Consider the following 13,131-nt stretch of genomic DNA (forward strand, 5'->3'; position numbering starts at 1 on the left):
CCTATTTGTATATTACAAGTAATGATTCCTCATTTTCAGAAATCTAGGCCTCTTGCCTAAGGTTCAAATTTAGTATAGAAATTCTATGTTTTTTCTTTTAGAGAATTTCATTCAAACTCCCTCTCTCTTCTCTCTATCCACAAGCACCTTTCCATGCCTTGCTTTTCCAGTCCAACATATTTGAATCATAAAGATTTCTGAATAATGTTTTTGAAAATGCTGACCCCCAAAATAAGTTTTATATTATACATTTTAATTTTTTTATATCTCAAAAACTTGAGAATAAAGTGAAACTTAGACAAAGTAGTTTTACTAACTTCAGTGTTATGTAGAGGTGTGCAAACTACGGCTCATGGGTCAAAGCCAGCATGCTGTTTTTGTAAATAAAGTTTTATTGGAACTCAGACAGACTCATTTATTGATGTATCATCTATGACTGCTTTTGCACAACAGCAGAGATGAATAGTTATGATAGAGACTGTGTGACTGCCAAGGCCTAAAATATTTTATTTACTAGCTGCCCCTTTACAAAAAATGTCTCCCAACTCTTGCTATTAAGCATTGGCCTCTCTAAATCTCCTCTAAGATCTATACAGACAATAATACAAACAGCAAATACTTACTACAGAATTTCAGTGTATTAAGCACTGCTTTGCAAATTTTACATTTACATTATTTTTTAAAACTTGTACACAACATGAATTGAGTATTATCACAATCCCTATTTACAGATACAAAACTGAGGTTTGATGAAATTAAATAACATGGTCAAGGTTAGTAAGTAGACAGGGCTGGGAATCAAACCAAGGTCTACCGAAATCCAAAATGAAAGTGTAATATCTCTTATAGAGAACTTCAAAATAATAAATAATAAAAAATATTTTCTAAGGACTTAAGTTTTAGGGTCCATATGCTTTCATATTGTTATAAGTAATGTGGCATTAAGTATAGGTTTTAACATTTGTTTCTTAATACCAAGGTAAAAGTACTGATGATTCTTATTTTTCACAAGAAGCATGCACAAAACTATCTTTACTTTTGGTGAGACTGTATAGTGTTAACAATTCTTGACTGAAATTCTAAAATGATAGTCATGAGAGGTTACAAGTGGAAGTTGCTGTTATACTAATACAACTGTTGTCACTACAAACAGTGTGGAAAGTTGGACAAAGTTCATTGGGTTTAAAACAACAAACAGCTTGAAAATTTAGAGCTACTTCTAAGAGAGGAAATGAAAGAACATCATACACTAAGAATATCTGTTAACATACAAAGTGGTATATGGTAAACCAACTTTGAAAACAACAAAGGAAGGGATAGTTTCTGCAAATACCAATTAAATACAAATGTAACGAAACTGTATGGCAGATAACAAGCAATGTGATAACTGTTGAGGATACAAAGATAATTGCTACCTTCAAAAAACCCACAGAATATTAGGTGAGATAAATAGGTAAAAATTAATATAGGGTTCTTAATTTCAAGCAACAGAAACCAAATCAGACTGATTAATAGACATGTAATACATTAACAGATATTAAAAGTAGCTCCCAGAACTGCTAGGAGGATTGAAGAACAAAGCTCAGTAAATGGACAGAAAACAAGGATGCTTAAAAGCAAGAAATACAAGTGTTCCTCTACTTATGATTGGGTTACACTGAAAATGCATTTAATAAACCTAACCTGCCATCACAGCTTAGCCTAGCCCACCTTGAATGTGCTCAGAACACTTACCTTAGCCTACCATTGGGCAAAAACAGCTGGCATTACAATACACAGCAGAGTACCAGTTATTTACCCTCATGATTGAGTGGCTGACTGGGAGCTGCGACTCCCTGCACCATGAGAGTACCATCATGCATATCCCTAAGCAGTGATATGATTTTGACTTTGAAAGCTCTGATTTTGAAAGATCAAAATTCAAAATTCGAAGTACAGTTTCTACAGAATGTGTATCACTTTTGCGTCATCGCAACGTCAAAAAAAAAATTAAGTCCGGGACTGTCTGTGAAATCAAAATCTGTCACAAGAACCACCTGGGCACAGAAGAGATGCTACAAGTGGCACATAACGACTTCTGCTGTTTTTGGAAAGTGGTGTTTTACTGCTGCCACTACATCTTTTATTGTGCCTGAGCATTTGTATCAGCTCTAGATAGACGCATCCAATTAGTCATGTTTGGGTTATGAGCTCTTTTCCTGTGTGGGCAAGAGAAAGCAATTTATTTGCCCTTTTTGGCTTTTGTTGCGGTGAGCACCAGACCTTGCCTTTGATCAAGATTCATACTATATAAGTAGGGAACTCCTCAAGCACAGGAAGAAGCTTCAAGTGCTATATGACCCCTGTCAACAGAAAAATGCCCCACTATAAGCACTGTAGCTTAAAGATCTGAAGACATTTTTTTAGGGGGCTGGAGGGGGCGGTGAAGAGCCTCTGAATTCTCAAGTTTGTGAGCCACTATTCAAGTGACTAAATGGTAATAACTGATCCATATTTATAAATGCACCTTGGTTTTTTTTTAACCAGTCATTAAGACAAAACTCATTTCAGCAGTTCAAAAATTAAAGACATACCCCACAGAACAAGATTTAAGTTTCTTAAGCCGCTGTTTTTCAAATTCAAGTCTAATAACTTGTTAGTCAAGCCAGAAGCCCATAAGCTCTCAAATTTAAGAAACCACAACAGAACATAAAAACAACAAAAAAGTTCTATATTAGATGTCACCAAGAAACAATAAACTGCACAAGCAGTCAGGGAATCTATGCAGAACAAAACAGACATGAATATAAAACTTCAGGAAGAAGAAGAAATTTGCCAAGCAGATGTTGTGGGACAAAAAGGAATAATTTATTAGAGCTAACAGCTAGCATAAGATGACTTCATTAGCAAACACAATGGTGTAGTGGAAAACCAACCAACCAGCCAACCAACCAACCAACCAACCAACCAACCCTCATCCAAGTTCAGGAAAACTGAATTTAAATTTCAATCTCAAATAGCACTATGATACTGGTCAAGGGCTTTCACACCTAATTTTTCCTTATCTATAAAATAAGGGAGCTGGACTAGTTGCTCTGTAAGTAATCTTGCTTCTAAACAAATTTATGAGGATGCTGATTAGTAACAACAGCTAATATTTACTAGCACTCACCATATGCCAGGCACAATGGTACACAGTTTACACTTATTATGTAGGTATTACAATCATTCCCATTTTCACCAATTGAAGAAACTCAAGTTCTGAGTGCTTAATTCACCCAAAGTGTCTAGTTAGTAAGAAGGCCAGACCTGGAAGATCTAATTCCAAAGCCAACACATTTAGCCTCTATGCTATGGTTTCATCAATAATGCAATTCCAAATCCCTAAAGGACAGTGCCATAATGAGTGTCTATTGTACTATGTTTAAAGTGTTTACTACCTACAATTTTTTTGTGGTTGAGATGGAAGTCTTGCTATGTTGCCCAGGCTGGTCTTGAACTCCTGGGCTCAAGTGATAGATCCTCCTGCCTTGGCCTCCCAAAATGCTGGGATTACAGACATGAGTCATCATGCCTGGCCTACAATTTTTTTTTAATACCTCCATTTTTCAGTATTTTTCAGATACTTACTTTAGGCCTAAGTATCCAAATGCTCATTTTTTTTTATATGTCAAATTGAAATCTTCCTAAAATATGTAATACATGTCTCTGACTTTGTAAATAAGGGAAAAGTAACCAAGTTTAAACTTTTCGTGAAGCTCAAGGTTACGCTTATACATATTAATTATTGCCTGAGGCCTCTGAAACTTTAAGGTAAATATGGCTCTTTGCCCTTCACTTTCTTGGGTCAGCTTCTTACATTTTGGTTTCTTTTCTTTCAGTAATCACAGCTCCTCTTCACACTGGTAATTTTCTGTGGACTGAAAAAAAAAATCAAGCTTCTAAGCTTATCAGAATTATTTAGTAAAGATATAGCTGCAAAAAAACTACTTTCAGCCATTTTTCTTATTACAAGGTGGCCTGTGATGTAATACCATAAACTAACTTTAATTACCAATTTTGCTGTGATTTGATTATCTAAACACACTTCCTCTGTTTTGAATCTTTGATATGGCACATTCTCACAGTGCATGACATCCTCCTATCCTAAGTTGATTCATAAAGAATTAAAAGTTAAAGTATTATGTCCCACAGATCACACGATCCCAGCATTCCAGAAAAAAAAAAAAGCTTAATGCTTATTAAAAGATACAGGTTAAGTTTTAGGTAGGTTCAAATCATCCTAATATTTTTCTTGAGATTATGGGAAAAAAAATTTTAAGGAATCACCTGCAAAAATCCTAAAGAGAATGTGAGAGGGAGATACTAAAACATATTTTGAAACCACACATCATTAAATCAGTTTGGTATAGATAGAAAAAGAGCAAGAAATCTGTTTATGATAAAGATGATGGTTCAAATTATTAGTAAAGAGGAACTATAACAATAAATGGTATGAGAACTGTCAAAAAAAAACTGTCAAAAAAAAAAACTATACACTTATTTCATGCCTTACTTCAAAATAAATAATGGAAAGGTCAAATGTCCAAAATGGAAGAAAAAATGAAGTTCCAGAAGAGCAAATTTATTTGTAATTTTACAGAAGAGAATAGGTCTTTGTAAACAGGATACAAAATCCAAGTCACAAAAAAGAAAAAAAGCGATACATTTAACCCCACAAAAAGTAAAAGACCATTGTAGAACAAGAAAATAAATGAAGTCAAGAGATTAACTGGGAACGATATTTGCAAAACATGATAAAAAACTGATTTCCCTAATTTATAGAGTTTATACAAACCAATAAAAAACAGACCAACTAAAAGAAAAATAAACAAAAGACATAAACAATCATTTTTCATCTATCCAAATGGCAAAATCTAAAAAGTCTGATGATGCCCAGTGCTGTTGATGGTGTGAGGGAAGCATTGGTCTCATGTCTGCCAATGTGTGCCTAAGCTGACGAAACTCATGAAGAGAGTAATGCAGATATAGTCTCAAAAGTTGTCAAGGTATATGTACAAAGGTGATCACTACAATCCTGTTTAATTGCAAAGATGCACTGGAAACAAAATGTTTATCATACAGGAATAGTTAAATAAACATCCAGAAAATGGAATACTATTCACCATTTAAAAAGGGAAGAATAAATACATTTCAATGTGGAAAGCAAAGTGCAGAAGTGTTTACAGAACTTTTTAAGCGGGAAAAACAGATGAGTAAGTAAATTTTCAATGTTTTTCTGAAATTAATTACATGGACCTGTTGAGAATGGCTGATTTGTTCACAGGCACTGGGGAGGGGAGATCTTTACCTTTCAGTCCTAACTGTGGCATTTTAAAATCCACATCTGAATTAATTTAATTTTACTTTTTAAAAGTTAGGAGTTATCTAAATAGTAAAATTTTGGCCAATTTTTGTCTTCTTTATTCTTTTCTGTTTTAAAAACACCTAATCAATTTTATATTTTAAAGAGAGGAACCACATAGGTAGGAAAAATAGTCAATGGGATATTTTACTTTATTCAATACAGCTTTGCTTTTTTAAATAACAAGCACATAATATTGTTATAATTTCAATCAGCTTTAATTCATTAAATTTTTAATTATCTGCACTAATAAAAGGAAAATGTTTAGAATCTCAAACCAAAACACTTTATATAGCCTATGTACATCTGAATGAACATTTATGTTCCAACGTAAAAAAAGATCTTCCTCTATTTTATATATTTTTTAAAATGACTAAAAGCATTAATAATTAGAAAAGAATCTATACTAATGTTTCTCTGTCTACTGAGGGCACCTGTATCTTATACAAGCTCACATATGCTTTCTGAATGGGTCACCAGCCCTTCTGTAGAAAGGGCAACACATAGTGATACATTTTTATAAGAAACTAATAATTTAAAGAAGAAAAAAAAGGGAAGCTGCCTAAAACCAATAAATGCAAAGTAGATTGAATCAGGGCCTCTTTTAAATTGGCTATTTTATTAGGAAAGTGAAAAGTGATCTCAATAAGTCTTGGAATTTCTAAAGATTAGAGTTGATATCTTTCTCAGGTCCAAGAGATTCTATCCTTTCACATGGTGCACAATTGTTGCTTTTCAAACCTATTAGAGTGTCAACGGCAGATGTAATTAGAATGGAGGCTGGAGGGAAAGGAAACCACAGAGAAAGGGAAGTTAGAGACCAGGCTTCTATTTCACAGCAAGTGAAATAGAAGTACATGTAAACAAGAGAGTACATATATCAGACCTGCTGAAGATTAAAAGGGGCTATTTATCAATGCAACTCACAAGCACTCACCTGTAAGCGTGTTGGATCCTCAAAATCCACCAGAAAGCTCACCTTTTAGTAGTCTCAATGGATAATTACCATCCTGCTATGATTATTTTTACTATTTACTCAATAATATAGTACCCCCCTAGTTTCTGGCCTTATTGAGAAATGAAGATCAAGGGTATGCTGAAGTAGTTAACAGCATGGGGCTATGAAACTCCTTCAGAACCCAAGGAAGTGAGTTCAAATCTCAGCTTCACCACTTAAGAACTTTATGATCTTGAGCAAGTTATTTAATCTCTGCCTCTAAAATCTCTAAAATGGGGTTAACATTATTAATAATGCTCATGGCTTACTGTTGATAAGTAAATGAAATAATACCTGTATACTGCATCACAATCCTCAAATCCATAAAATTTTATAAACATACTTTTTTCCAAATGTTACTTGTTTTATTTAAATAATTATGAATAGAAATCTCAATAATTTAGTTATTTTTGTTTCTTCCTAAGGCAAACAAACAAAATTTAACTTTTTCTGGACTGTGTAGGATCACAATTAGGAACATAAATTATAAGGTTAGATTATATGTGACCATAAATACAACAAAACATTCTGCAGGCTATCAGTCACTCTTACGGACACGTCTTGAGCAATGACAGTCTCTGATGAGAGTTTAAGTTTACAGAGATGTTTGTCTCTATACTAATTATTTCTGAATTGTTACATTTACAATTTTTAAAATACGGTTGCCATTTTTGTCTTCATTCACAGTCAGAGCTAATTAGTTGTACCTGCTTCTTACAAGCCTCTTTCTCGTTTTCTTAATTCTAAAGTGTTGTTAGCTAAAAAAAAAACATTTTTAAAGCAAACTGATATGGTTATAAATACACACACACACACACCATGTAGATTCAGACAGTTCTGGGTTTAAATTCCAGTTATGCTACTTAGTTTGTGACCTTGTCAAGTTACTTCAGTTCTCTAAGCCTCAGGTTCTTCATCCTTAAAATGAGATTATTACTTATACTGAAACACTGTGGTAAGAAGCAAATAAAAACTTAGGTAAAACATCTTGCAGAGTGCTTTCCAGTACCTGACAATGTAAGTCATCCAGTCAATGGTAATTATTATTCTGTAATTAATGAAGTATGCTGAAATTATTGCTAAGTTAAGAATAAAATGAATTTCTTACCAGAAACATGATTTTAATGTGTAAAATTCCTTGGCGTTATGTTGGAGACAGAAAGATGAAAAAGAATATATTATTTACCCTCCAGGAGTTCAGAGCCTAATGAAGACACATGTAAACAAAATCACAGCAATCTGATGAGCAAAACAGTAAAAGAAGGAGCACTCTATGTGAAGTCAATCTTTTTCAGCCAGTCTCCTTCACTGCCCTTAAAATATTAATACTTTTGTGATTTCTCATTGCTTATTTTAAAAGGGCCAACTCCTCATTGGTATGGTGTTTTTCTGTTAGAGGTGATACTTACCCTAGGAGGGTAAATAGGAGTTTAACAGGTTGGGGGTTAGGGATTGAGGTGAGCAGACTTGGTCAGGGAGGATGAAAGAACACATGTAAAGATCTACAAGGAAGAAACAGGATGGTAGGGTCTGGAGCAGAGTGCTTACAGAGAGGCAAGCGTAGAAAAGCAAGCCCAGATAATAGTGGCCTAGTACACCATACCAATGAGGAGTTGGCCCTTTTAAAATAAGCAGTGAGAAATCACAAAAGTATTAATATTTTAAGGGCAGTGAAGGAGACTGGCTGAAAAAGATTACATGCTTACATTCATGTTATTGATAGATCCCTCCACCTAAACTGTGTAAACTGACCAGGAAGGGGTCAATTTTTGCTGCTTCTTTCCAGCCTGGACTATATTTTCTTTCTTGACTATCTTCTCATAGTCAAGAAAGAAAACATAGTCCAGGCTGGAAAGAAGCAGCAACTGATCTAAAGTAGTGAGAAGAAGAAAGGAGAGTGAGGAATGGATGAGGGAGACTAAGAAGGTAGTCTTGGTAACCCTCAGAAATCTAGGAAAATTTCCCAGTTTCCAGTTTGGGCAAATGGTTGGGTCATGATACCATTAGTGAAAATGGAGACACAACAGGAATAAAAACAGTTTTTGAGAGGAAAACAGCTCAATTTGGAATTTGTCTGAACAGAGCTTATGCAGTCTGAAATTCAGGTGAGGCTAGAATTAACTCCAACAGGAGAACATAAAGGCAGAAATGTAAGACAAAGTCAAAAATAATGTCACCCAAAAGAAACATCCAGATCAAAAATGGGGCTATGAATGTCTCTTATAGCTGCTCATGAATACCTTATTTTCTGGCTTTCACTTGTTTTCCAGCCGGACAACTGAATTTTATGAAAATGAGATGTTATTTATAATTTGCATACTACTATAAAAGTATGAATTTTTTTTCATGTAGGTCTGCTAAATATAGATGCTTACGTTTCCTGAAAACTGTGTCGAACTTCTTTACTATCATCCCAGGACTACTAAAGAGTTTAAGACCTGAAAGATGCCTAGTAAAAATGAATGAATTAACTAAATGTGGTCAAGAAAACAAATGTAGTGTTGAAAGACTTTAAAATTGCTTCAGATATTGTCTTAAAGTTATACATGAAACATTTAATGTAATAATCTAAATTTTTCTCTAAATAATCTAAATTTTTCTCTCAATACTGTCTTTTCCATTTCAAAATACAATTTTCAGTTGTTTGGGGACTGTGAACTGACTTTTCTAAGTTCAAGAACTCACCTAAAACCAATGATTTAGGGATACTCACACTTCGAACTTTAATAGAGAAGTCAGAGGCAGGCAGAAAAGTGTAATTACTGACTTTTAAAAATACTAATTTATAAAGGAAAAACGGGTTCACACCTGTGAACCAGTGCTTTCACACCTGTAATCCCAGTGCTTTGGGAGGCCGAGGCCAGAAGATCGCTTGAGGCTAGGAGTTTGAGACCAGCTTGTACAACAAAGTGAGATCCAGTCTCTACAAAAAATAAAATTTGCTGGGTGTCGTGGTGTACATCTATGGTCCCAGCTGCTCAGGAGGCTGAGGCAGGAGGACCACTTGAGCCCAGGAGTCTGAAGTTACAGTGAACTGCACGACACTGCACTCTAGCCTGGGCGACAAAGCAAAGACCCTGTCTCCGAAAAACAAAAACAAAAAAACCGTTTCCAAAAAAAAGAGGAGGAGGAGGGGAATACTAAAATGCTTATCTTACTCTTACAGGTAGATTCTTAGGTTAACAATATGAGAGATCTTCACAGGAATGTTGAGGAGAGTTTTTAAAATAGACTCTCACCCCTGAGAATGAAGACTAGACAGGTCTAAGTGTTTCTTTAGTATTTTCTTTGTACACACCTACTCAGATAGATGCACATTACAGAAACTCAAAAAGTGAGTGTTCACAAATTGGTAGATGAAAAATGTGAGTCAATAAATAAGCAGGGAAGACAGCTGTGGGGCAGAAGAAACTGTAATAAGGACTGAAAGTATAAATGGGCACCATAAGGGAGCTGAGTCAGTATAAACTTCAGTGCTTGTTATTATTTCTCATTAACAAAGTGAAAGATACTTTATGAAATCTTCAAAACTAAGAAAGGATAAAGCTCAATGCTCTGTACATCAGATTACATTACAGTTACAGTCATATCTTTTTGGATAGTCCAACTTTCAATACTTCCTTTTGCTTTTTCTGAATGTCTACCCTCCCTCTTATGCAAATTTTTTACATTAATGAAGAACAGGTTACGGTAGTAATATAGGGAAAATAATCAAATTGAACATGATAACCTAACCTAATTATAAAACTAATTGGAAATAAATTAATCCATCTTTATTGGCATATATTTTCATATAAATATTTTTGTGTAGTTGAGAATTCTTTGGGCACAATTTACCTGCCTGAATGTGGACCCTGGGAATGTCCTACTAGAAATCTTGGTATGATACGCTTTCACAATTAGATCTTAGACTGAGAGATAGTGCGTGGAGCAGTTAAAGAGTTTCAGTTTTGGAGTCAGCAGTTTAGTTCTTGCTTCACAATTTACCATCTCCATAACTTTTCTTAAGTATCTTGCATCTCAGTAATCTGTAAAATGGGACCAATAATAGGACTTACTTCCCAGTATTCACAAGGATGACATAAAATAATGTGTCAGGAAAACACTAAATACATTGTGTTATTTTGGTAGCTGTAAGTTCAGTTAGTACTTAATCAACTTTTTGTATTTCAAGTATATCAAACAACCTAGGTTCCACCATGACAGGAAAACAAAAGCCCACTTACTTCCAGAGTATTGCAGTGTCCCACCACTGGTAAGTGTACCAAATAATTTCTACCTTTTAGCTTTATATTGAAATAGCCAATAAGTCAAGTTTCAGTCGGCTACCAGCTGAGAAGGCAGTGACGAGAAGACAGCCTGTCCTAAAACTCCACTGCAAAAAACTAAGCAGGTAAGCAGCATCCAAAAAGTCTAAATTGTAATGGCATTAAATAAAGTAAAAACCTTCAGCAGTTTGCCTTGCACAATCCTGTAAGTTTTAAGAAACTGCTTCGCTTACTTGCTTCCTAACACAGCCTCTGAAGCAAAAACCCAGGTCAGGTCCTATTCTTTGAAGAGTTAAAATCTAGACTGGGTTCTCACACTTTCAGAAGGTGAGCAAGATGCCATCCGCGGTTGTCATAAAATTATACTTGTTTTGGAAGATTCATTTTAGATTATCACTAAATTAAAATCACATGTTAAGTTCTCTCATAATTACAAAGGCACAGTTTCAGGATGGAAAGGCAGGCTGGCTTGGAATTTTAAGTTTCCCACTCTGCCACAATGTCGATTCAGTTTTATATTTGGGGCTGAGGTTTGAGTTTGTCTTTCTTCATCATGATTTTACCCCCCAAATACACTGCCACTAAACTGCATTGCTATTTACTACACATGTAAGCATTTCAGGTGAAATCAGGGAGAAGAATGGAATAACTGAAGTTAACATGCTTGTTTAAAAACTATTCAGATACCTTAAACATTCCCAGATGCCAGTTGACAACCTTACCACTTGAAGCAAATATGTATTTGTTGTGGTGGGGGAAAGGAAAAAGGCCACACCCAAAGTTAAGACACCACAGTGAAGTGATACTCAGTTTCAGAATTTTAACTATTTCTATTTTCGGTACTCTTTTCACGGTCAATGAATTCTTTAACTTCACACCAGGCCCAGCGTTAAAAAACATGTTCCTCTGATCCTAATTACTTAGGTTACTTCATTTAGTAATGGGTAAGTCCAAGATGGAGAATTACCTCATTCAAAGAAAGGTTTAAGTAACTTTGGTGTAGAAGAGGGCCAAACTCAAATGATCAGTGCGCAGAAGAAACTCTGGATGAGCCAGACACCACTCCTCCCCTCCCCCAAGAGGCCAGGAAGTCAGGTAGCGCCTGACTGTATTAACGCAGCAGTTACCTGACACAGAACGCTACCAAGTTACCTAGACCCTTCTTTCAGTTTAGCTCCTCCCTAGACGCCCCTGTCTCCTTGGTGCCGCCTCCACCCAGGAAGTCTCTCCTCCCGCCCACCCCCATCCCCGCAGTCCAGCTCCCATCAGCTTCCTCAGCCTCATCTCCAGCCCACCTCCGTGTTCTCGCCTACTCTTCTCATCCCCGCTTACCTTGGCCACATAGTCTTTCACCTCATCCAAGTCTCCGTTTTTCAGGGCCCACATGAACTCCTTGTCGCACATCACTGCAGCGGGGCAGGCCGGTTGGCCGGGCAGAAGATGAGGAGGCGGTGGCAGCAGCAAGCGGATGCCGCCGGGCGAGAGGGAGGCAGGGCCGCGCGAAGCCGGAGAGGAGAAGAAGAGAAGGAGGGTTAGGCTGCCAGGCGGGCGAGGCAGTTGGCCGCGGCGACCGTTCGGGCGGGAGAAAGAAAGTTCTTTTGCGGCCACCGGGCCCAGCAGAGAGGTTCCGCCTGGCCGAGGAGAGGCAGGAACCTTTACACTTCCGGTTCACTCCCCGCTAGGACCCTCCCCCAACTTCCTCTTCCTCTTCTCCTCCGCGGAACGCCCCTCTCTGGGTCCGCGGCGCGAACGCCACTAGTGCGCATGCGCAATGTACAGGCTGCCAGGAAGGCTAGAGTGGAGGGTAGGAGCCGGAGACAAGTGGGCGGGACTGGGAGGCTGAATGAAGGAGGCCCAGGGGAGGTCAAGACAGCGAATGGAGGAAGAGTGAGAGTACTTTCGATGGGATTAGGACGCTTCTGCACCACCATTAATGGGAAAAACTTTACTTTTTAAAAAACATAATCTTGGAGGGCATCTTGCTCAGCTTCTAAAAACACTCTAAAAACACTCTTCCTATAGGAAGAGTGTTTAATTTGAATTCCTTCTTCCTTGCCTTTTCCCCTTCCCTCCCTCCTTTTCACCCTCCCTCTCTCCGTCATCCAGTCTGACTGGGCTAAAAACGATGGAATAGCGCTATTCCTGCCCTCCAGGAAATCTTCAACACTAAAACTACAATGTAAATTGAGTGTGTTAACACTATGTATAATGTTCCCTGGAGCAAAAAACTTTAGTGTGTGGCAGGAAAAAAAAAAATTAACTCATCTTCCTGACCAGCAAATGACGTCCAGGCATTCAGTTTGATGCTGTAAAGTGGAGCAAACCAAACTGTCTAGTACAATTTGCGTTTTTTAAGTTTACTGTTTGTTTTTAATGGTTTGAAACTTCAGGACTGTTCTGGTGAAGTCAGTTCTGTTCTTCCTAGGGTTTAGTTGTAATGCTATAGTGCACAGCTACCACTTGAATTGTTCCTCACAACCCTA

At 36.8% G+C, this 13,131-nt stretch overlaps 1 protein-coding gene across 1 annotated transcript in view; it reads right to left on the reverse strand.

The window, feature by feature from the left end:
- Positions 1–12,401, reverse strand: part of MTPN (myotrophin) — a 51,342-nt gene extending 38,941 nt beyond the window's left edge. The window contains exon 1 of the mRNA XM_004046277.5: positions 11,981–12,401. Coding sequence (XP_004046325.1) covers positions 11,981–12,052 — 72 coding nt within the window. The 5' untranslated portion in view covers positions 12,053–12,401. The remainder of the gene's footprint in view (positions 1–11,980) is intronic.
- Between the last annotated feature and the right edge of the window lie 730 nt (positions 12,402–13,131).

This window comes from Gorilla gorilla, chromosome 6 (genome assembly GCF_029281585.2).
Source record: "Gorilla gorilla gorilla isolate KB3781 chromosome 6, NHGRI_mGorGor1-v2.1_pri, whole genome shotgun sequence".
Classification (NCBI taxonomy): Eukaryota; Metazoa; Chordata; class Mammalia; order Primates; family Hominidae; genus Gorilla; species Gorilla gorilla.